The sequence below is a fragment of the Pipra filicauda genome, unplaced genomic scaffold (genome assembly GCF_003945595.2).
Source record: "Pipra filicauda isolate LSUMZ 115617 unplaced genomic scaffold, ASM394559v2 scaffold16_size7369187_pilon, whole genome shotgun sequence".
In the NCBI taxonomy this organism is placed as follows: Eukaryota; Metazoa; Chordata; class Aves; order Passeriformes; family Pipridae; genus Pipra; species Pipra filicauda.
In genome coordinates this window covers 5,730,177-5,754,119 of record NW_024104207.1, presented here as the reverse complement: position 1 = coordinate 5,754,119, position 23,943 = coordinate 5,730,177, and the positions used below count along the sequence as shown (strand labels likewise).

At 42.8% G+C, this 23,943-nt stretch overlaps 1 protein-coding gene and 1 non-coding gene across 3 annotated transcripts in view; both read left to right on the top strand.

Moving 5' to 3' along the window:
* Window positions 1-492: 492 nt before the first annotated feature.
* Window positions 493-23,943, top strand: part of TOMM20 (translocase of outer mitochondrial membrane 20) — a 50,384-nt gene continuing 26,933 nt past the window's right edge. The window contains exons 1-5 of one of the 2 annotated variants that reach the window (XM_027750430.2): window positions 493-680; window positions 5,824-5,870; window positions 6,576-6,657; window positions 6,915-7,057; window positions 8,185-13,861. In XM_027750430.2, the coding sequence (XP_027606231.1) occupies window positions 557-680; window positions 5,824-5,870; window positions 6,576-6,657; window positions 6,915-7,057; window positions 8,185-8,229 (441 nt within the window). In that variant the 5' untranslated portion in view covers window positions 493-556 and the 3' untranslated portion in view covers window positions 8,230-13,861. Of the gene's footprint in view, window positions 681-5,823; window positions 5,871-6,575; window positions 6,658-6,914; window positions 7,058-8,184; window positions 13,862-14,436; window positions 14,602-23,943 lie in introns of those variants that run through there. The other variant, XR_005562893.1, reaches the window with a different exon arrangement.
* On the top strand, window positions 1,490-1,624 carry LOC114003522. The gene has a single exon (XR_003546274.1). It is a non-coding gene; the product is annotated as a small nucleolar RNA SNORA14 (small nucleolar RNA).

Sequence of the window (23,943 nt, the reverse complement as noted above, 5' to 3'; positions counted from 1 at the left end):
TTAGCGTGGAGAGAAGGTGGCTTGGGGGAGACCTCATCACTCTCTGCAACTACCTGAAAGGAGGGTGTAGCCAGGTGGGGGTCAAGGTAACAAGTGATGGGATGAGCTGTGCCAGGGGAGGTTTAGGTTGGACATCGGGGGGAATCTGTTCACAGAAGGGGTCATCAGACAGTGGAATGGGCTGCCCAGGGAGGTGGTGGATTCACTGTCCCTGGAGGTGTTTAAGGAAAGACTGAATGTGGCACTTGGTGCCATGGTCTAGTTGACAGGGTCATAGGCTGGACTGGATGATCCCCAAGGTCTCTTGCCCCCGTGCCTGTGTCCCAGTCAGGCGTTGCTATTCCAGCCCTTCGCTCTCCCGGCGCTCAACGCCGCTGCTGAGGCCGCGCCTCCCGCCGCCGCGCGCATGCGCTCCGCGCCTCTTGCAGGCACTGCGGGAGGCACCCTGTGCCGCCGCCGTGTGATGACGTAAGCGGAAGCGCGGAGGGGTCCTTTCCTTTGGCCGCTCGGCCCAAGGTGCCTGCGGAGCTCGCGCGGGCGCGGGTCGGGGGGCGCCATGATGGTGGGCAGGACCAGCGCCATCGCCGCGGGGCTCTGCGGGGCGCTCTTCATCGGCTACTGCATCTACTTCGACCGCAAGAGGCGAAGCGACCCCAATTTCAAGAACCGGCTGCGGGAGCGTGAGTGTCCCGGGACGCCCCTTCCCCTCCCGTCCCGTCCCGCCCCCCCCGCGCTCTCCCCTCAATGCCCCCTGCTCTGCCCCCCCACCCGCCCCGCCCGCGCGAGGGCCGCTCCTGGCCCCGCCGCCCCCGGACCCCGCCGGGCCCCCTCGGTGCTTGTGGGGTTTCGCTGTCCCTGCACCGAAGGTAGGGGCCGGGGCACAGAGTCCGTGCCACCAAGGTTGGAAGAGACCTTCAGGGCCATCCAGCCCAGCTATCCGCCCGGCGGTCCCACTGTAAACCTTAATCCACTAAACCGCATCACTCCGCACCAGATCCGGACGTCTCCTGAACACCTCCAGGGACGGTAACTCCACCAGCTCCCTGGACAACCCATTCCAATGCCCGACCACCCGAACAATGAAAATATTTTTTTCTAATGTCTAATCTGAACGTTCTCTGTCTCAGCCTAAGCCCTTTTCCTCTGGCCCTCTCACTGCAGGCACGGTAGCAGAGGCCGGCCCCCGCCTCACTACCCCCTCCTTTCAGGTAGTTCTGGGCAGGGTCGTCCTTTGCTGTAGGTGTTGGGTAACTTGTAGTTTCCGCCTCAGATGCTTGGCTTGGAAATAACTTACCTCCCCTCCCCCTTTTTTTTTTTCACATATTGCTCTCCTACAGGCTCAGCTGTGCTATTATAGCCACCACTTTTATGTGGTGTCACTTATTCTTTTTCACTCTTGGAAGATGAGCAGATAAACCAGTGATCTCTTACAGTGAAGTTGTTGCTGTGTGAGACAGGGGTCGGTGGCAGCTCTCAGGTATTTCATCGGCTGCATTCTAAACCCTCCTGGCAGCTCTGCTGTTGGCTTCCAGGATAAGAATGAATGCCAGAGAAAACTGTTGATTAATCCAAAATGTAGAGCTCTTCTCCCGTGGCTCTTCATTATTTCACGTCTTCAACATTTTTTTAAATGTTTTAATAGTTAGTGAGGGTTTTAAATGGAGTTGTAAGCATAGGCACTGAAGGGACTCAAATCATGAGAAATAAGCCGATGTTTGCTGTGCTGAGTTGTTTCTATCGTGGGAATATGTCTATTTCCTTTGGTAACTACTCTGAAGATAAGAAGTTACCATTAAGGTGAAGTTCCCTGGCAAGCAAACATGACGTGATCAGCAGTTCAATGGATGGAAAAGTCAATAACTAGATGGGTTGAAAATGAATATTTACCTGATAACATTTAAACGCAACCAAAGAGCTTTGGTCCTGCCTTGATGGATTGAATTGTTGAGTGACCTGTGTTGATGTTTAACAGCAAATTAATTCCGCTCTCTGAAAGCTCCTCCACAGCCAGCCGTGTCTGTCAAATATTTCATCTTCAGGCCCTTGCTCATGTGTGTAGTATTTTACGCACATACCTCTTGTGTGTCTTCTGAGCACTTTTTTCCCTGCAGTGCAAGTCGTTCATTGGGAAGTTCTAGCACAGTAAAATGCTATGTGCTTGTCTTGCTCAAGCAGACTCGATTTTTGGCTGTATAATCAGCCCTGGGGTTTTCCTTTGATGCCAAATTCATCATAGGAGAAATACCGAATTACATAAGATTCTTGCAGTCCAGGTTTTCATTAGCTGAGCCTCTACCCAGTCACATTATGAATAAACCTTAGAATCACTCTGGTTAAGAATTGTCACGTTCTTTGAAGTGGGAAACACATCCATAGTGTTTTGCTGCAGGGTGGCAGTTGTCATTTGGTGAACATCATTGTATGACTTACAGTCCTTGCACATGATGCACTGTCTGCTTTCAGTTGTAAGGCTTTAGTTAATATTAAGGAACTTGGGTTAATTTATTTTTGTAGTAGTGTAACAGATTCTTTAGTATGGGTGGTCTAGCACTGGTGCCACTGATCTGATTATTACAGCATTTCTACTGTTGGGTAAACAGTAAGGCTTGGGCTATAAAATATTTGGCCAAAAAGGTCCAGTGCAGCAACCACTTGCAGTTCTTTATATGAAAGTGCTCCATTTGTTGGGCAATAGTGGGAGCATGTGATGGAAAACTTGTAGAAACCACCTTTACAGCACGTTTTTTTCACTAACCTTCTTAGGATAAGATTGTTTTTCAGCCTCTGTGATGCAATGTCAGCAGAATTTGGGAAGGACAGGAGTTCTGACAAGTCAGTGGATTGCCTGTCATATTTGGTCAAGTGCATGCTGGCAAATAAAGAACAACTATTTTGTTTTGGCCTCGCAGTTACATTGTACGTCCCTGTGGGCTGTGTTAGGACCAAAGTTTTCGTTGCAAAGGCCCAGCATAAAAATGAGGTGGCTAGATTCGGGTTTTGGGGGAAAAAACCCTTGATTTCCTGAAAGTTTCTGGAAGGCTTGAGGAACTACTTCACTTTGGTTTTCCAGATGTTTTAATTTCATTTAGCAAGTTTTGTGGGTGGAGTTTTTTGTTCGGATTTTTTTAGGTTTTGGTGTTTCTGCTTTGGGGGCATGTCCATATTTAGTCTTGGGACCAACAGATAGCAAAGCCATAAACATCTGCTTAGGTTCCCCAGCAATATTTTAAGATTACAAGAATTTAGATGTGTTTACTATTTGCCTTCTTGAATGAATAAAATAGAAAGTGTTGTGTCACTGATCTCCTCATTCAGAGACAGCTGGAATTCCCGACCAAGCTGAATTTTGCACCTTCTGCCTGGACAGTGGCACGAGAGGAGGGCAGTAGGCAGGACTGCACGGATGGGAGCTGAAAGTGCAAACAGCTTTTTGTTCCTCCTGCTCCTTTGTGGGACTGGTTGGGAAGCTGCTGGGGCTGTCTGGGGCTTTTTGCAACCCATGCCAGTGGGACAGGTTATCCATTGGTTCATGCTGGAAACTTGCTCCTGGTGTACAAGGGCTGGCCTGGAGGGCCTGCAGGTCCTGTGCAGTTCAAGAGCTGCAGCTCAGCTTTGAGTTTTGGGTGGATACACTGCATTTCCATGTTAATAAAGATTCCTTCTATAAAACGTTACCCTTCCCATTTTTAATGTGGTTATCTCTGAAGTGTTTCACTTTCTTGGAGGTCCCTAAGGGAAAACAAACTTGGAGAGGTTTTTAGATTTGTTTTTTCCCCCCCTCAAAGGCATTGCTTTTTGCTTATGGTATTACAAATGTAACTTTTGGCTTTTGGTTACAAAGATATTTTGAAACCAGCGTTACCAAACAATATAGGAAGAATTCCTAAATATCCATCAGAGTTATCTGGGTTTTGTAATTGATTTATCTAGTGGACTTTTTAAAGAGATCTGTAGAAGAGTATTAAGAAGAAGAAAAGTTGCACAGTAATCAGACTTGAAAGATTCAGTAGATCAGTGTTCAGTGTCTAAATCTTGGTGATTCTTCATATTCCTTTACCATTTTCAGGTTAAAGTACATGATTTCAAATGTGTGTGATCAGTGGTCAAAAGCTTTTATTAAATAGTTGCAGTTACCTGCATGTCTTGTATTTCTTCATCTCTGAATGCTTAACCTGGTGAATGATACCTTTTATAACATTTTAGAAGATGTCATAGTCAAGCCAAGAAAACACAATTTTCTCCTGAAAATGTTATATCAATATTAAGGTCTTACTCTTTGTACTTCTTTTTGGTGTTTTCACTGAATGCACTACAGTTACAATGTGGCTTGTTTTGATAATGAAACATTTAAATATTACTTTTGTTTTAATTTAATCTTAAAGATTTTATGTATTAGCAAAACTTGTTTACATAGTAGCGCAGTTTCAAGTTTTGTGGAAATTAATGCTTCAGAAAAGTTGGAGTGAGCTAGTTTTATTAGCACTGATTTTCAAGATAAATTCTTTAATAACAAAAATAACCATAATAAAATTGTAGTACGCTACAGTTCTATACAACGCATTTTTCTGTATATAATGTTGTAAAATAATGTACACAGGTCAATAAGTTGTAGAAATCCAGGTGCTAAGGGTTATTAAGGTGTTGTAAAAGGTAGAAAGGGTGATCCATGTAGTTAGAATGTGAACTCCCTTTATATAAAGATCGATTGATCGTTTCCACAAATGTTATGTGTTGTGTTATCACTCTGCTAGGAAATAGCATTCCCAAGTGTCTTCATCGTGTGGACAATTGAAAATTTTTAATTACGATTTAAAACTGCTAGTCATATTTAGAAGTATTTCCAGCTTGTAAAATTGTCTCAAAAGAAAAATCAGGGCTGTGTAACAGTTGTTCTTTGTAAATACAGTTGTCCTCTGAGCACCGAGAACAAATGGTGAGAGGAGAGTTTAACCACAGGCTGTATTTAGAAGTTTTATTGGTGTAACTATTTCAGTTGATGAGCTGAAGACTTAGAAGAATGATTATTCTAAGGAAATTACCAGTATTAGTGTAATTATTCTTTCTTGTATGAATAGCTGCTACTATAAAAATACCTTTATACCTGCCTAGTTGCTTTAAAAGCCACTTTAATTTTAATTACATTTATCACACAATCATTTTAATTACCATAGTTTTGCTGGAGTGGTACAACTTTAGTAGCAGACCAACTTTTTTACCTGTAGGTTGGGCAATTAAATCTGTCCATGTTTGTTCCATCTCTAGAGGTTTGCTTTCCTCAGGTTTCAGAAATGTATCCCTTAGTATTGCTCTTGCTGTGGGATGATGAGATACTGCCACCTATTACCTGGTTCCCAAGCCTTTGCTATAAAGCAGCTGGGAAAGTGCTGTGACCTGCTGAAGTCCCTCTTGGTGGTCCACCATACAGTTCAAAACTAGATAGTTTTGACTTGTAGACAGCTCTTGTGTGGCTTATTGTTAGGAATCCTGTAGAGAATTCCTGTATGACTAATTCTCCTTGCTTCTGTGTGCCTCTAGTGCTCGAGGTGTGTGTGCTGCAGGCCCTGCACGGTTGGTGTTTGCCGTAGCCGCAGGAGAAGAGTTGCCATTTTGGGTCGGTGTGCGACTGCCAGCCCTCATTAGACCTCTAAATGATGTTCTGTCGCAGAGAGTGGGGCTGCGGTCTTGTGTTCAGTCTTCGATGTTTGGAACACAGTAGCAGTTTTTTATTCTGAAAATAACTTTGATTTGTTCGCGGTTTCAAACTGTAAGCTGAAGGGCTTTTTAATTGCAAATTAAAAGTGTAAAATGTTTTTATTCTTACAGGAAGGAAGAAACAGAAGCTTGCCAAAGAGAGAGCAGGGCTTTCCAAGGTAATAATGTGTTCAATAATGCAGTGCTATTTTGAAAGATGTTTCATTTGTGTTATTTGTAAGATTTATTTAAATCCAGCATTACAGCTGGATTTTTTTGATTGCAGCATTGCAAATACTTCTGCAAATATACAGTCTTTAGTTTTTTTTAATGCTCAAAAAAATGATTGTTCCTTTTTTGTTTCAGACAGAGGAGTTGTACTAGAAAGTACAACATTCACTGTGTGATTTTTGTGGTGTTTTTGTGGTATGCGCAAGGACTTTTCAGACTTAAAATCATTGATGGGATACATGTATAACCGAGCGTAATATGGTTTTTTGCCATAAGTATTTGATTTCCCTTTCCTTATCATCAGGAAGAAAAGATAAGGTTTTTCTTAAACAATTGTAAGAAATATAGTTGTTATAAACGTAACACACCTTAGAACTTGTATTTGCTACAAAATTGTGTACTTAATAAAGTGAATAGAGGTATTTCAGGCTCTGTCTCTCTACAGATTTGCAATGCAGTGATATGAGACCTGAGTCTGATTTTCAAAAACATTCTGTGTACATTTAACTTAGTGGTGACAGGTATTTTTTTGCCAGTGTCAGTGTAACAGTGTGGTTGTGTACATGTTTGATTTCAGTTGAGAATGTTTTCTGCTAACTTGTTTATTACTTGGTGTTTAAGGGCCAACTTAACTTTTACTCTGTGTGTCATAGTTGCCTGATCTGAAAGATGCTGATGCGGTTCAGAAGTTTTTCCTTGAGGAGATTCAACTTGGCGAGGAACTGCTAGCTCAAGGTGATGGCATTTTTCATTTTTTTTTCTGAAGGGTAAATTGTAAAATAATTTTTCTTCACCTTTGCTAGAAGATGATTTTTATATACTAAGATATTTGGGGGAGTCAAATTCCTCTAGGAAATCTGCTTACTTGTTTCTAACCTTTTGTGTTCGGAAGATCCAGCAAGGAGTTTAATCCACTGTTGGTGGGTGTTTTATGTAAATGTGTTACAGTGTGGAAGAAGGTTGATTTCAAAACATTATAATTTGTCATACAGGTGAATATGAAAAAGGTGTTGATCACTTGACCAATGCCATTGCTGTGTGTGGACAGCCCCAGCAGCTACTACAAGTTCTACAGCAGACTCTTCCACCACCAGTGTTTCAAATGCTTCTAACTAAGCTCCCTACAATAAGCCAGGTATGTGAAGTGTTCGGTGTTGTTTGGGGTTCAAAGTAATTGAACTACTTAATTTATCCACTACATCAGTCTTGAGTATTGGGTTTTGTAATCTGTTTTTTTTAATACGTTCAGTTAGATTTAAAGAAGCTTTTTTTTCACCTGAGACATTAAAAAGTGAATATGAAAATCTTCATGTAGCATTAATAGCAAACAGGATAAAATAGAAATACAGTGCTTCTCTTGTGGGTAGGGTATGCTAAGCTCTTGAAGTAGAGAATCTGACTGCAGCTCTGATACTACAAGTGAATCCACTGTTTGCCAAATACAAGCTGGGGGAATCGGAAGAGCGGTAACTTCAATGCTCTGGGTCTTGAGTTTGTTGGGTTTTTATTAAATTACATATCTACAAGTGTCTGTGAGTGCTATGAAAGTCCATTAAAATTAATCTGTTGCTTTTGCTACCCGGTTGCTTCTGGGCCAGCTATAAAAACAAAATGTTAACTAGCCCCAGAACACATGACAATTTTGGAAGCTTGGGAGTTTCCGTGATGAGAAAAGTGTTAGTAGATCTGTGTATAAAATGCCCTCCCTTTTTAGTCTGAGTACTGTGCAGGTAATGTTGGTAATATGCTGGCAGGTGAGTCTTTGTAAAATAAATAATATGTTTTATGTTCTTGGAAATGCAAGGGTACTCCCTAATGGTGTTACCTGACATAAAGCAGAGGCTCAGTGCAGGGTATCAGTCAGCTCTTTTTACAGCTCAGGCCTGGTTACATTTCAGGTTAAGGTACCTATAGTTAGTGGTAACACCAAAAAGCGTCGGGTACAGGAGATATAAATGTTAGGGGCAACAATTGAGCAAAAATGTTTCCTATGAGAACAGTACCAAAACCACACAGAGATCATTGCTTGAGGCTGATAGGATATTGTTTATCTGTCTTTGGCTTTATTAGGCATTGTACTGTATGTAATTTCTGTGGAACTGACTTCAAAAACTTAAGTCAAATAGATTGCCATTTTTAACTTTAATCAGTTTGCTCAGTAATTACACTGCTTAATGTTCAGTGTAAAATTACATTGCTTGATAATCAGTTGCCTACTGTCAATTTTATGTAATTGTGAATGAGTTTTTCTCCTTCTTACAGAGAATTGTAAGTGCACAGTGCTTGGCTGAAGATGATGTTGAATGAGGTCACACCACAACGGGGGGAAAAAAAGTTTTCTTACCCCAGAAGATGAGCATCAGTAGGGGGATAAAGGGGCAAACATAGTAGTTAATGGACTGTGTACCACATCGGGTTCTACCAGAGTTAAAATTAACTTTGTGTAGGTGGGTTTCGCAGGATTTTATTTATTATCCCAGTGAAAAGTGTATTTTGATAAGAATTCATTTTATAAATACACTGTGTTGAGTTATCAAAGTATCACTTCATTATTATTAAAATACACACTTGTAATGTTGTACATATAAGGCATAAAACTACGACCTATTGAAAACCCAATGCTCATTTTTGAAAAAAACAAAGTTATGGCAATAAAGATTTATCTGCACTTGTGTGTCCCTATAGTACTACTTTAAATTTCAGAATATTTGAGTGTCAGAGCAAATGATCTAAAAATTGCAACATTAAAATTTATTTTTAATGTTATGGCTGGTCTTCCAATGCTTTTAATTAAGCTTAAAACCTTGTGTCATTTCCTGAAAAAATAAACATATGATCATTAAACAGTAACAGATCACCTTAGAAAGACAAGCAAATCACAATGGTAATAGATGCTGGCTGCAGAAAGAGTGACAAATCCATTTCTGTCAGGAACAATAACATGTAAAATGATGCAAGTCAAAACTATCTGGCAAACATGAAAGCTCTGTTAATGCAGGTGTCTGAAACAAAGCTGTTTGGAATAGAACCTGGGGCAGGTTGTAAGAGCACAAAGGTGGTTTTTTGAAAGCTTGAAACTTTTTTGCAAGATGTACAGTTAACACTTCAGTCTCTAGTCTTCAAGACCGTAGAAAATGGTTCTTAATATTCTTTTTAAGGCATTTGCCTTAAGAAAAAAATTACACTGATAAGGTAAGACAATGATATCCCTGGGGTAAATAGTTAAAGCTAATGGAATTGGATGTTGTAAAATTTTGGTGTGGTGTGGTGAATTTTCCTCTGCTAGTGCAAAGGAGGCAAATAATATACAGACTCAAGTGAGTAGCAGAAGTGGACTTGTGAAAGCAAGTTTTTCATGGATAGGATCTTCTAAATGTCAAAACAGATTGGCTTTTGCTGTTTTCTGGGTTTGAGCTATCAGCACTCAGGTGGCAGAAGAAACAATTAAAAATGTAGCTTTATCTTTTTGGCATGGTGACTGATTTTCAGCTTGAGGAGAATGCTTTGAAGTGTCAATTTTCAGACCGGCTGACAGTTTGTACTAATGATGCTGATAAATTAATGAGTAAGGTACAAGGTGGCATAGTCTAAGTAGAAGTGAGGTACTTTGAGAGCACTCTAGCCAACATTCTCATCTGTCTCTATCTCATTTCAGCCTGGTGTAAGTTTCTGTAAAGGCAGATTCTCCTCAACAGTTCAGAAATTGCCTCATACAGGATTTTTCAGAGGTTAAGTGGATAGCTGATTGTGACCTAGCAGTCAAATACCTGAGTTTCGGAGTAGAAATGTTTCTTACTGAGTCAGTCTGCTTAGATAATTTGCCATGGAAGAGTAGTTTCCCTTAACCCCTTGAAAACACGATTTCCAAAGATTTGAGGTGCTATCGAATCGTTCTGTAATGCGACAAATACTGAAGTTAATGGCTGGTGTGAACAAAAATTTCTTGAACAGCTGGCTGTAGTTTAGTCGTTGTCCTTGAATTGTTCAGGTAGCATAAGGTAAAAGTAAAACTTAATAGCCATATTCTTCAGGTGACAATGGATGAGGTGCTCTTTTAATTTATTTTAGAGGGACAAAGTTATTTTGCACTTACTGTGAAATTGCAGAAGATTATGTTTTTAATGAGGCTTTTTGGAGGAGTTTTTCTTTTCTAACCCTTATAAGTAAAAAGTAGGAATTCATAGGTTATGTTGACAGAACTGTTAGCATATTTACCTGCTGTCCTTGCTGGTGGTGGTCACTTCAGTATATCTTTTTAGTTCAGCTTTTAACATTGTCTTAAGGTAGATCAAACTCTTCCATCCTGCCTTGAAAAACAAACCCAAACAGCATAAGACAAAAGTAGCACCCTTCCTTCAAACCTGAACAAATTTCTACGCTCTTTGGTGTAATGATGGCAATTTGAATTCACCTTTTAGCTTACAACAAATCTCTTCTGAACTAAGTGTTTTTTAGCAAGCCTGGGTGTCAATTCTGATCTTGATGGAAGGCTTGGTGATACCCTGATTATGTCTATAAATGTTATTTGTTTTAATAAGCATCACAGACACACATATTGCCCTAACCCTTTTTAGTTTTCTTGATCCTGCAAAGTCAGATACAAACAAAATTTTAGATAGCATAGGTTTAAATGTAGCCTTAAATGAAAATTTATTCTCCTACTTGAAAACCCAGAAGTACCTGGTTAGTATGCCAGAGCAAGCTCTGATACCTGTTTTGTGTGCCTTGGCTAATAGAGTTGGAATGATAAATCCTTTTAATAAGACTTGAATTTTTTTTTTCTCTCCAAATCTCCCAGTGAAGCTAATACCTTACAAACTGAAGACTTGGAAGATGTTGTCTAGAATGGGAATTTGCTGTTGCTCCAACAGTGGCAGGCTGGCAGTGGTGTAGCTAGCATGCACAGCCCACAGGTGTTTCAGACACAAGCAAAGTACGGGTCATGAGAAGGGTGGTGGTAGTGATTGATGGTACTGCATCAGCAGCAGTAATGCCATTACCTTAGCTCTGTGTAGTACTGTATTTCTTTTCACCTGTGCAAATTAAGAAGACGTGAAAGTGAGCCGTTCCAGTTGTGTATTTGCTGCTACTGAGCTCACAGCTGCTGGTGAATAAGATCTATAATCTTATTTTACTGCAGGTTAAACTACTAATCTTTCTCCCAGAAAGAGCCATCTTCTTTTCTGTGGTTCTCCAAGAATAAGGCACTTGTTTTCAGCACTAAAAGGATTTCCCATAAAGAATATGAGAGGTCTGTTAGTTTTATGCTGGGAAGTCTTCTGTCATTGGTTATGAGCTTCTCAGGCAGCTTTTATAGAAAAAACACCCAGCTAGTTTCATTATCATGCAGGACTACCTTTGATGTTTCACCATTAAGCTTTCTAGATAATGGAATCAAATCCAAAACCAGAATGATCAGGCACACACTGAATCATCTGGCATTAATTTCCTTTTCCTGGGGGCTGACAGAATATTATTGTTGCCCTTAACTTGAAAAACGGAGAAGTCCCAGGCCTGCTGTGTAGGAGGCCAGCCAGCCATCATCAAAGTAAAGCTCTAGCTATTTATGCACTGAGAAGAATCTCTAAAATTTCATTTGTACATCTGTTGATGGTGTGTTTAAAGTCCCCTAGGCTGAACAGTGGCCCTACATGACTGTTGTGTTACAGTTAACATGAGTTAAACATCAAGGGAAGCTTTGAAGTGGTCACTAAGTGCTTTCAGTGATGGTTTCAAAGGCATGTTGTATAGTACACCCATGCTTCTGTGTATTTAAATGTATGGATATGAAAAGGGCTGTTGTGGAAAAAAAAAAGTATTCTTCAAGGCTTCTGTTGTACCCAAGTTTTGGTTTGGTTTTTAGTTTGTGTGTTTCCACTGACCAGCATAGCTTACAGTGTTCTTTATGCACTGACCAAAAGCCTGTTGCAAAGAGCTGAAACTTGTGCTTAATTCATGAGGACTGGGCTAGCTTTTGTTGGAGGCACTCCAGAAATTGAACTGGTGTGGGTATCTATACTTGTTTTCTGCATTTGTACCAAACTAGAACTTCCCAAAGAAGATGTGGATATCTGATGCTGTTCTCAGACGGCAGAATTTGCCACATCCATGTATGAATGTGTGAGTGAAGCCATAGAAAACAGCTGGCCCTTCTGTGATGTTTCTGTACCAAAGTGTCCAGCATACTGGCAGTAGATAATGGGCAGCTTTTTCAAAATATAGTGATTTCCATGTGTTCGTGAAAAAAAACCCAGGTTCTCTCTTCTTTCCTTGCAGCAGGGGCTAGTTTTACAGAATATTTACTCGATATCTTTTGATGAGCTTGCTACCCTGTTTTCTGATCATCGCTGCAACTTAGTAATCCTTAAGTCATAAAGGCCTCTGTGCTATAAGCTTTTGATTCCAGGCGTACGGTTTCTGTTCCTGTTGTGTAAAGCTCAGGCCTTGATTTAACATGTCCTGCATGTATGTCCTGCAGCACTCACCCGCAATTACATCATTTCCCTTGCACCCTGAGGATGTTCTCAACTCATCTTTGGGGTGAGAAGATGTCTGGTGATGCTCACCCATCGTGGGAGAGTTGCTTAACAGAGTGTTGCAACTGGTACAATGTTGCTTCAACCTACAGATCTGTCGGGATGGTCCATGCTGCAAGACAGTTGTGAATGGTGTTCATGTATGAAATTCCTAGTGTGCATGGAGGCAGAAAACAGATGAAGTCAGATAGTTTTGCCTCTTTGCATCTTGGACCCTTGTAGCTCAAAACTGATTTGGCCATGCATCATTTGTCTGCACAGGTCTTAATCTAAACAGCAGAGGGCAGTTTTGCACACACATTTTGTGCAAGCTCATCCTACAAAATCCTGATTTTTAGGATCTTCGTGTCTTGTGAGGTGATGCAATGCAGCATTTTGTTGAGACAGATTTGGTACAGTGTATAAGACAGGCTCAGTGGGGCAGCAGTGGCAAGTGTTTCTACTGATAATACCTAAATTTGGCTTTTTAAATCCTGTGTGTCTGACTTGTTGAGATGACGTGATTAGAAGGATTTCCCTTTTTCTCTCCATCCCTCTACACAAACTAGGTATATAGATAAGCCAGCTGCATTGTACAGCTTCAACTCTGCAACAAAATACAACTGAATCCCATTCCCAGGCATGCAAGAGAAGAGTTTTCCCCTGCCCAGCTGCATGAGCTTTGCTAGCTGGAGTGAAAGAAGTGTGCCTGTTAACTGAAGTAGGGGTGGAAGTGATGACACATGTAAGGAGAGCCAACTAAAAAAATGAGGGGGCAAGATGTTATAGGTTCGTGACAGGATGCATTTTCAATGCTGGTTGAATTTCAAATAAGGTGGCAAAATCTACTTACCCTGTTGCGATCCTGTAGCTGACATGAAGGGAGCTGATAGGGTCTCCCTCATGCCTTGGAGACAGATATTTGTATTGTAGTGACATCCTGGCTCAAAACTGAATCTTAACTACTTGTACACCTCAGAAGTGATTTTTCTCTGCTTCCTGGTCTGTGTTTGCAGAGGGAAAGTGTATGTTTATGCCATACAAGTAAATGGAAATTTTCCACCCTTGTAACTGTTAGTCAACATTTTTCCAAGCATTCAGCTTGTTCGTTAGAAATTCTTCAAAGTCTGCTTAAAACATGACAAGTATCTAGAGAGAGCTGTTTACTAAAAGATACTGTCTCAGCAAACCATGCTTCTCCTCCTTCCTTAGGTCACTGTCTATGTTACACTCTGTAACATAGCCTGGAAGATACAGAATTTTGCTGTAAGAAAACAATATTTGCCTGTTTTGGCGTGTATGTAAAAGAGCATTTCCTGGAGTTCTGAAACAACCTGGTTAGCATCTCTTGTTGTATTTAATATTATTTAATGAGAAAGAATGTACATTCAGTTTTGATGATTAAAATTACAATGATTATTGCATGAATTTGTTCATTATAATGCAATGACTAATTAAATGGAGAAATGGAGAAAAGGGATTCCTGAGCAAGCATGTTCTTTGAGAAACTCTTCTCTGTTGTTTTTAATTGATAGTACACACCTAATCAATTCATAGCAGTATCTCATTATTGGTGGGAACAATTTGATTTTGATGGAAATTTACTTTCACCACACATTGACCTGGTATAATGTAATTGCTTGGTCCTGTAAGTTACGGTGATGAAGACTACCAACTCCTAGAATTAAGGAGGTGGAAGCTTTTGCCTGTATAAAGAAGATAAGCCCCATCTGACTCCAAGTTACAGCCTCCATGTTTATGGAGTTCTTCTAATTGGAGTATTTGACATAATGACACTCACCTGAATTTGCATAACCATGAGGGGTTGCTATTTGATTTATGTTTCATTTGGTTTTATCTCTCCATCTGAAGTTTTGAGCTTATGTTAGAAGTTGTCTAACACAACTCAGGGCCCTTTTTTACTTCTTTGTATTTACTGGCCATTGACACTGGCAGAATTCTTAGCATGAAATTATTATTATTACTTCTGTACCAGCAGAGATGTGTGTGGCACTCTGAAGAATCTGTCAAGATGAAGTCTCTGCTTCTGCAAGCTCACAACCTGCGGTCCTGATCCCGTAATTTACTCTGCATGGTCCTTTCCTCATGGAAACCTAAGCAGTCAAGAGCAGGACATTGGGACAGTGACACAGGAAGGGAGAAGGTAAGGTTTAGGATAGTATGATTGTTTTGGTAGCAATTGTGTGGGTGTTTTATCTGAATTATGTATGAAGCTCTAAAGCTTGCTTCTTTTCTTACGTCACAGTCCTTTCAGAGTAGTTGGCTAATCAGCGGTAGTTACTAGTGTAATCAGGAAAAATCAGACCTCAACCAACCATAGACTTGCCTATAAATCATGAAACCTACTAAAAGAAAAAAGTATTAAAGACACTCTCTCTAACTGAATAGATTTGAAGCACAACTCCCCCGTCCCAGCTGAAATCAAAGAACATGAGCTGTCGAGCACTGGGTTAATTGCTCTGCTGGCAGTCCTGCAGTTCATAGGTGCCTTCTGCATTGTAAATGTAAGAAGCAATCTTTCAAAAATCTAGCTTGCTGTTGGATAGTAACTTTAGAAGGAACTCTGACTGTTCTGTCAAAACTTAGTAATCAGCCCACACTGTAGTGCCTGAAATTTGGTGACACCATCATGCAAATAGGAAAGCTGGGTCACAGGTATTAAGCAGGTGTAAGTGAGGGAAATAGCTTAGAAGGCAATGCAGTGAGTCAATGTCCACTAGATGGTGGATTGCAAACTGTGAAAACTTGACAACCTGATAAAACGGTTGAAAACTTAACAGAGAGAAAGTTGTAGCCCAGTTTTGGACAGCTGCCCCATCCTTAAAAACAATGCAGCCTTCTAAATCATGCTTTTGACCTTCAAAGTCTTGGTGGTTAGAACAGATGTTATCTGTTGGCCATTTGGCTCTGTCCTCCTTTTTCTGCTTTGGAGCTGGTTTCTGGAAAGCTTCTGCCTGGCAGGAGCTGGATATGTGGTAGCCATATATTCAGAAAGTCAGATGATCAGACTGGTGTGTCCTGCCACCCTCAAGAACCAATGGACCATCTGGTTCTTAGTGGAAGCTTGAGCTAACTAACCACTTGGGCACCTTGGCTTCTCTGGGCAACCATGGAAGTAAGTGCTCAGAAGTTATATTGATTTTCTAAAGGGCACAGAGTCCCAGGGATGAACTGTATTGATATTGGGGCAGTGTTCTCCCCCTGGTTTATGTCACAAAATGGGAAACAGGGAAAAAAATTGGCTTCTGTGTAGAATCCCTCCCTTCATTTTCATTGTTTCCAGGATAGTGTTAGGACCTTGTCCCAACTGACAAGGTCGGGAGCAGTGTTTTGTCTGCTGCATTGCCCTTGAAGATTTTCAGCAGGCCTGACAATATTTGTCATTAGACTTTAGATCTTTTCACAGATGGATGTTTCCTATCTTGGGCAGCACATTTTCAAGAAAAATAGTGATCTCACCCTGATTTTAAAGAAAAAAAAAGAACCAGATTGCAGTCTGACAGAACCAGCAACGGCTCAGACTCAGGATCCTTTATGGCTTTCCTTTTTTAAAATCTTACTGTTCAAATTCTGCCTCCCCAGCTCCTGATAATGTTGCAGGTGATGTGGGCTTGATCTCGGGGGGTGACAACACAAGCTTTGTTATTGATTGATGAAGAAGTAGTTTTGTAAATTCAAAGTATTCGTAGGTCCTCATAGTGTTCAGTCACCAAAGAATTTGTAGAGGCCATCACTCTGGGTTTTTGAAGAAATGCTGCTGTAAGAGTAATTCACTGGAGCAGCATAGATTATCTTCATATTGGGGAACTTTACTGCATTTTTCTTTTTTCTTGGAAGACTACATTATTTTTGATAATATCAAAGAATGTCATCCTTATTGACATTGCTGCAAATGCAGTACAGCTGTGCTCTTGTGAAGCTTCATAGGACTCGGGGACCAAAGAGACAGAGCTAATGATTAGCTAGACATACTGTCCTATGCACCACAGCCAATACAGTCTGCTACTAATCATCTTTCAGTGCCCATAAGGTGTGAGAGTGATCATGTATTTCCAGTGGGAAGTGCATGTGCCACGAAGCAGAGCTTTGTGGGCAGTCTTGGATGCCTGATGCGAGGCTTCTGCCATTGCTTCCCAAAATGATGGTCTCTTCTGGCAGTTCAGGCATTTGGGAGTGTTTTTGTTTTCTGGTTAAATATGTCTGCTGCATCCAGGATCTTCCAATTTAACATCTTTCAATGAATTGTCAGAATTTCTATACACCAAAGCTCTTTTTTCTTTTTAACTTCCTGTGTGAAGGTCATACAAAAGTATTCATTCACTGCCCTTTGCTAGGTATCTTCTGAAGATCGAGTGCCTGCCTTTTGCTGTCTAAGGGGCTTATTAGCATTTTGACTTTTCTTTTTTAAAGTGTTGAAAGGTTAACGTTTGTATTCTTTTCAGAATACAAAGGAAATGTGTAATTGCAGAGGCACATAGTGGAGTCAAATTATCAGAGTTGGCACTGCAGGATAGCATCTGGGCACACAGGTACTGAGGTGTTTGGCAGCATAACTGGGGACAGCACATCAGGTCAAGATTCAGGCCTGTCTCCTTGGGACAAGGTAGTGCTCATGCTCCTTCTGGCCCATCATTTTGCCGTAGGCATTCATATGACAATTGCAGAAGATGCCCAAGGTGTGGTAACTTTGTGTGCAACAGCAGCAGCAATGGAAGATGAGAATCTGTGGGCCTCAGTGTAAGCGCCAGGTTTATCCCAGAAAAGCCAAGTTTGTCTTAAACTTCCTTTGGGTGGAATTTTTCCATTTTCCCCTTGCCTTCCTACACATGTCTTTTATAGACCAAGTGGTTTTGCAGTTCTCAAGCTTGGCTGTAAAGCACAGGAAGGAAATGAGGCCCCATGTCCAGGTAGCTGCCTTCTGCCCAGGGGCAGGCACCGGTGTGGGAGGCACAGAGAGCCTGCAAAGCCCCATGTGTACAGAGAGCCTGCAAAGCCCCATGTGTTTCAGCTTCCCAGAGCCGGTGTCGCTAGATGGCAATGTGGTACTCCTGCAGCTGGAGCTTCTGTAAAATGTCTTCCTTTTTCTGTATTTATCTCTGCCAAACTGATGATTGCACCCACCACCCCGGCAAGAGAACAGAACAAAATCATTTCATAGAACATTACAGCTGTTGTGCCTTTTTCTTTTCTTTCTTTTTTTCCTTTTTCCCCCACAGTTCTTTGTCCTACAGCAGGGTGCAGAGGTTTAAAAACCTTTCTTAATCGCTCTCCTTCTAAAAACAGAGAAAATGCAGCCTCTAGGGAGCAATTAGCTGTGAGAAAAGCATTTCTCAAACAATTGCCAGGAAATATTGTCTTGACCGATATTCCTGATGTAACACTGTCGTTCTCAGTACTGTTATTCTAAGATACTCGACTGCAAAAACAGCAGGGTACAGATCTGTAATGCACAATCTGCAGCTTACCACCTACCTTACCTTTTTATATGCATTTACTTTCAGCTTGTGTCCTTTCCCCCCCTGCCCCCGGAGCTATTCTGTTTAGGAGAGTGAAGAATTATTTGTGACTTTCCTCTTGTGAGTAGTGTATCAGGCCAAGGCTGTGACAAGGCACGGCTGAAAATTAAGGTTATGCCTCTGCTGCCTGGATTCCTGATTGAAATTCAGTGGCAGTGTGCTGTGGAGGAGATCAGGCTGCATGTTCACAGAAATCCCTTCTAGCCTTAAAGCCTGGCAGCCTGAGAGTACGTGAGGTTGGTGAAGCCTGAATTTCAGTGGGAGCAGCTGGAGAGCAGGTACATGTGAAGCAGGCAGCAGAAATACACTGAGACCAGGGGCTCAACCCTGAAAGCCCACTCCCCATTGTATTCATGGAAGGTGGACTAGGGTTGGGAGAGGTTGGAGGAATGGTGGTAAGCTTCAGGCACTAAAAGCCAGCATTAGCAGTGGCCAGAAACTGCCACTAACTAGCCAGATAGCCATATGTACATGTGTGCATGCCCATTTGTGTGCACAGCCATAGTTTGTACTGTATGGTTCAAATTCTGTCCTTCTTTACATAAATTCATGGAGATCTGAGAAGTGAGCCTCGCTCTGTGGGACAGGGTGTGAACTGAAGCACCTTCTGGAGGACAGACAGCAGTGTAATCCTTTCATTCAACCATGTCTGCAGCTGCTTTTTATAAACTTGGCATAAATACATACTCAGTGAAGCCAGGCCTGTGTAGCTGGAAAATATTTTCCACCATCCAAAAAAACCAGAAGATTGGAAAAAGAGCCCAGAAATTGTGCATAACATGGAATGGCCTCGCTTGTGGTTTTTTTCCATGACTTCCTCAGCTCATTTTTCTACTGCCAATTTTAGAAGCCCATAAGTCATACTTGTTAAACTTTCTCAGTTAAAATGTAACTCTAAGAACAAAGTCATATGATATGTTGCAGCCAAATAATCCTTCCAGAGCCTCTGACTGGAGAAAAACTACCCTGATCTGGCCAGCTTGCAGTCCCTTACGGGCTTCTGTGTCCCGGGAGAGACAGGGCTGAGGGGGCAGGTTCGCAGCCCAAGGCTCAGCTGCAATGCCTGCATGGGTGACAGCTTCCTGGTGGACTTCAGCAAACATTTCTCCCTGCTTTTGCCAGGGTGGTCAGGCAAAATTTTCTGCTTCTGCTCTAGAAGGACTTGAAGCAGGAAGCTAAGCAGAGGAGGGAGTGAGGGGAGGCAGTACAGAGGCTACTGGGGTTCAGCAGTGGAGGAAGGTGCTGCTGCAGTCATGGGGAAGCAGTTGAGGGGTGAGAAGACAGCAGGTTGCCAAAAGCGAAAGTGAATTTGCTGGAGGGTTTGAAACAAGGACATCCTCACTTCAGTGCCTTTTTAAGTGTTGAATCAATATGGAAGTACTTGCATGCCAGGAGCAATACTTTTATTTGCCAGTTTTGCTCTCTTTTATAGGGTGATTTTGCTTACACCATGCCCCAGATGATTGTCTTGAAGTGCCATCCCTTGTCCAAGGTCTGCTCTGACCACTTGCAAAGACCAAATCCCCAGTCAGTGCTAGGGGGTCACTCTAAATTTACTAAATTTACTGGAGCAGTAGCCAAGAGCAGAATCTGGCTGTTGGCCCTGCTGGCAGTGGTCCTCCAGCCTGCCTGCACTCCCAGGGCTGGCAGTCCCTGCCTAGGCCCCTGTGACCTGCTGCTGGCTTGGGAAGGCAGGGAGTACCGGTCTCCCACAAGGGCTGCGTTGGGCAGCCTCTGTGCTTAGGGCATGCAAGTACGGCAGGGCATGAGGGACTAGAGCAGGCAGAGGAGAGGCAGGTGAGAGGAGGGAGTCGAACTGTGTGGGGCTTCTCCATCTGCTCCAAGTTCCAGCCCTGCCTCCCACTTGTGCTGAGGCAGAGCAGCATGGAGAATCTCCCTCTGGAAAAAAAAAGCAAGAAAATACCTATGTTTTTTCCCCTAAATACCAGCTTTTGAGTTTGGTTCTGCCCTCAGTGGAAACTGGGAGAGTGTCTGGAGGAAGTTGGGGGAATCACAGTGCTGCGGAGCGGCTGCCAGGAGCAGCGGGCCCCAGAGACCGCCTTTCTGCAGCAGGGTGTAACACCCTCGCAAAGCCTGTGTGGTCTTCACGGGAAAGGAGGAACTGAGCAAACGCACTGGAAACCAGCAAGGGTGTTGTAATGTTTTTTGGACAGCCTGTTTCAAAAGCCAGCGACTGCCTCTCTCTCTCCCCTGGCAGCTGCTTCCCGTGCCATGACATTGAGGGAGGTGGTGGTGACTGATGTAACTGCGGCCGGGGAGAGTCACTTGCCCAATGTGCGGAGGCTGGCTGACTGCCAGAGAAATTTGCTAAGGCTGGGTTTTCTCACAACGGGCTCCCTCTGCACATACCTGTAACTGGGCCAGGTGCTTGGCATGGCCGCCTCCCCAGCCAAGTACACGAGGTGGCAGAGCTACTCAAGCCAGGAAGAGAAGAAGAAGAAGAGAAGGAAGAAAATTTTGTTCTCATCCCACATGAATGCAGACCCAATAACATACCTAGGCATGCATTGTTTTTGTCTCCATGTTGTAATTAATAATGGTGTCTGTTTGCTGAAGCCAGCTGTTCTTTGTGCTAATGGCTGGAGGTGTGGGGGAGAGGGTGAGGAGAGGCCTAGCAGTTTTTTTGCTGGATCACCGCCTTTAAGTTATTGTGACAGACCTTTAAAAGGATGTCTTTGTATGAACTGGAATATAATGCTAAGCTGGGCTCTTAAATTCCGGCTCTGTTGAGAAAAAAGATCCTTTCATATCGATTGTCATTTTGTATGCAGTTCAGGCACCGACTTGTAGAAAATCTGGGCCAGGAGAGATATCATTAGGTATTTATGGGGGTTTGGTTGGCTCAGCAGTCAGTTTTTCCATTGTCATGCCGTGACAGTAGTGCATTACATACACCCTCAGGAGACATCCTTCTGCTTCCACAACAATAAAGGACTTTTTTTTCTTTTTCTGACTCATCTTCAGCTTGGAAAAAAAAGGCCAACTACCACCAGTAAATATAATTAGGAACAGGCAGATATACTGTAGGTAGCTTTCAGAGCCCATTGGGATAGTTCCTGTTAAAATATATGCTGGTGTTTGCTTACCCCATGCTTAGACCTCCAGCTGCATTCCTGATTATATTTAAATGTTTTAACATAGCCTGTTGATGTTGTAGGCTGAGGAGCCATTTCTAGTTTGGACCAAGAGAAGGAAAATATTTAATGCTGGGATCGTCTTTCATGCACACACAGGAGCTTTGGCCAGACTCACAAGGAAGAGGAGTGCAAATGGCTGTGCTGTACCGGATGTGAGGTCCACTTAGCTCTTCATCCTGCCTCTGACAGGGGCCAGCAGCAGATGCTGGGGGAAAGAGGACAAGAAGCAGAGCAAGTCTAGACTGACTGCCCCAATGTGTCTTCTTGGCTCCCAGCATAGCTATTCTTGTTCACTAAAGGACAGGGGAAGAGGCAGCTACTTCCTTAGTCCTGTTCTCCGGCTTCTTCGGGTCCCTGTTGTGCAGTTGCCCCTGTTTGTTTTGCTTCCCAGATGTGGCTTTGCATGGAATGGGAAGCAGACCCAAGTCTGCTCTGTTTCGCTTTGGATCCACTTGGTCACGTGAGGATCTCTGGGTTAAATGTGTCCTGGCTCCCTCAGTATTTCCCTTATGTAAGTGTGATGGAGCCGGGAGCAGGTGGTGTACATCTGGGCTCTGCTGTCTGCCAGGTGGGTGTTCCCTTACACCACAAGCTGAAGTCCTTGCCATCCCAGTTAGGGGCTGCTGTGTGTGCCATTGGAACACCATGAAGCTGGGACCTGGTCTTTGGGTCCATATTTCATCTCAGGGTGAAGGCTGACACCAGCTACATGACTGTGAGCAGGCCAATTGGGAGATTAGTACAGCTTTGTTTGTTTATTTATTTATTTTAACCTGTGACTAAGATGGGGGAGTATTTGGATGGAGCCACTCCTCCCAGAAATTGCTGTTTATATTTTAGTCTCCTGAGCAGAGTCAGTCATATCTGAAGTGCTCATAGCCCAGCAGTGGTATGTGGGCTCTGCTGTCATGTCCTCATGTAACCTGGCGTTCATGCTGCCGGACAGTGTGGGCTGGTTGTTTGCTCATCCCAAGCACAAATGACCAGAAGTTTTCCTCTGTATTCCTGATTGCTGAGCTCAGAGGGGTGGAGATGGAGTAGAGAAAGAGCGAGCTTTCATCTGGAAGTGGCCAAGTGTTGAGTAGGGCCAAAGCTGGGGTTATGCTGAGAGAAAGGAGACAGTGTGGGTGGGGTGATGGCTGTACAGCTGCAGACAATATTGCAGGGCTCACCTGTCCAGCATGTGTTTAGCACAGTCACTTGTAACACTGCTGTGTGTGTAAGCAAGTGAGTACCTGCTACCATGTGATCAAAAGGAGACATGCTTTTAGAAACATGTGAGGGTGGTGTGAAAAAACAAGTCAGCTGAAGTATCCTTAGCTTGTAGGACACCTGTAGGCTAACAGACACAAATGAAACAGTGCACAGAAACTCCTCAAATATCAAATTGCTGTTTATTTCCATTACCTTTCCCTAATTCCACCTGTATAAGCTACTTATTTCAATTCAACACGCTGGCTGTAGACATTCCTAATCTCTAGGAGAAGGGCAGAGCCAGTTCAGACAACTTTGATAGAAAATGGTTTCCCGAAGTGACGATCTTGTTCCATGTGGAACGGCAGAGGACAATACAGAGAACTAGGCAAGAAGAACTTAAAGCTTAGGGCTTTAAATAGCAGATGACTAGGTGGCCAGAGAACTAAAGGTATATGGGGGAACGGGACTTTGTATTCTTGAGCCAAGGGAAGTTCCGAGAATCCTGTCCCCATATGTCATCAGTTGCTAAAACAAGTCTTCTGGAAATGTAAAAGTCTGTCTCTCTCCCTTCCTTGCCCCATAGCAATATAAGTAGCACGATTTCATCTGAATTTCGTGATAAATGAGTAATCCTGCCTCCACGTCTGTCTGAGACTTCTGCACCACATCCTTGCTCCAGCTTGTAACGTTAGTGCTGTAGTTTACAATGTCTGGGATAGAGAACATTTCTTCTGTTTAACGTGCTGTGATATGTTCACAGGGCACAGTGTTGTCTGTCAGGTGAGAAATGGAACAAGACTCCTCTTGAGCCATTGGTCTTGGGCATTTTCTATTTTAGCACTTCCTTATTCTTCAGCAAGTCACCTGAACAGCTAATGACCAAGGTGAGGCCTGTTAGCCTTTGGTCACCAAACTTAAATCTGGGTTTTTTTTCTGAGCTGATGTTGTAAACAAGGCATACACTAAAACTGTTTTAAGCTGTCATGGCAAGGGCTAGAAAACAGGAAGAAGCCAGTGCCAGCTCAAATGCAGTGTATGCTGTGAGTGGTGCTCTCATTTCCAGCATGGAGCTCTTTGACATCCTAAACAAACAGCTCAGCCATAGCAGTGCAGCAGAAACTCTCCAGAGAATGGGGACTGTGGAAACTTCCCTTGTGTTGGTGGTACTTCCTGGTCAGGGCCCAGCAGCTGTGGGATTGCAGGGAAAGTTTGTGTGGTGCTTGCTCATGTGTTTTGTGAAGGATCTGGAGGCTGCCATTGCCCTCCTGTTTGTGAGCTTCTTAAACTATGTCTTCAGTGGTAAGTAACTGGGGGAGAGGAAAAGCAGCTTTCGAACCATGTTGAGGTTGACCTTTTCGGGGTGAAGAAAGACCTAGATGTTGGTGGTGCTCAGAGATGCAGACTGAGCCAGGTTTGATCTTGGGAACACCTATGTAAAGATGGGATATTTCTCAAGGAGATAACTGTGTAAAACTGGTGTAAATGAGGCCAGGCTCCTGGGGTTCTGTTCTCCAAATATGAGTTTTATATTGAGGTCAGTGGGAAGCAAAGGTGTGTCAGTCTTTGGGTGGATAGGGGTATTTTGCCGCTGCTTGAGCACAATGGAGAACCTCG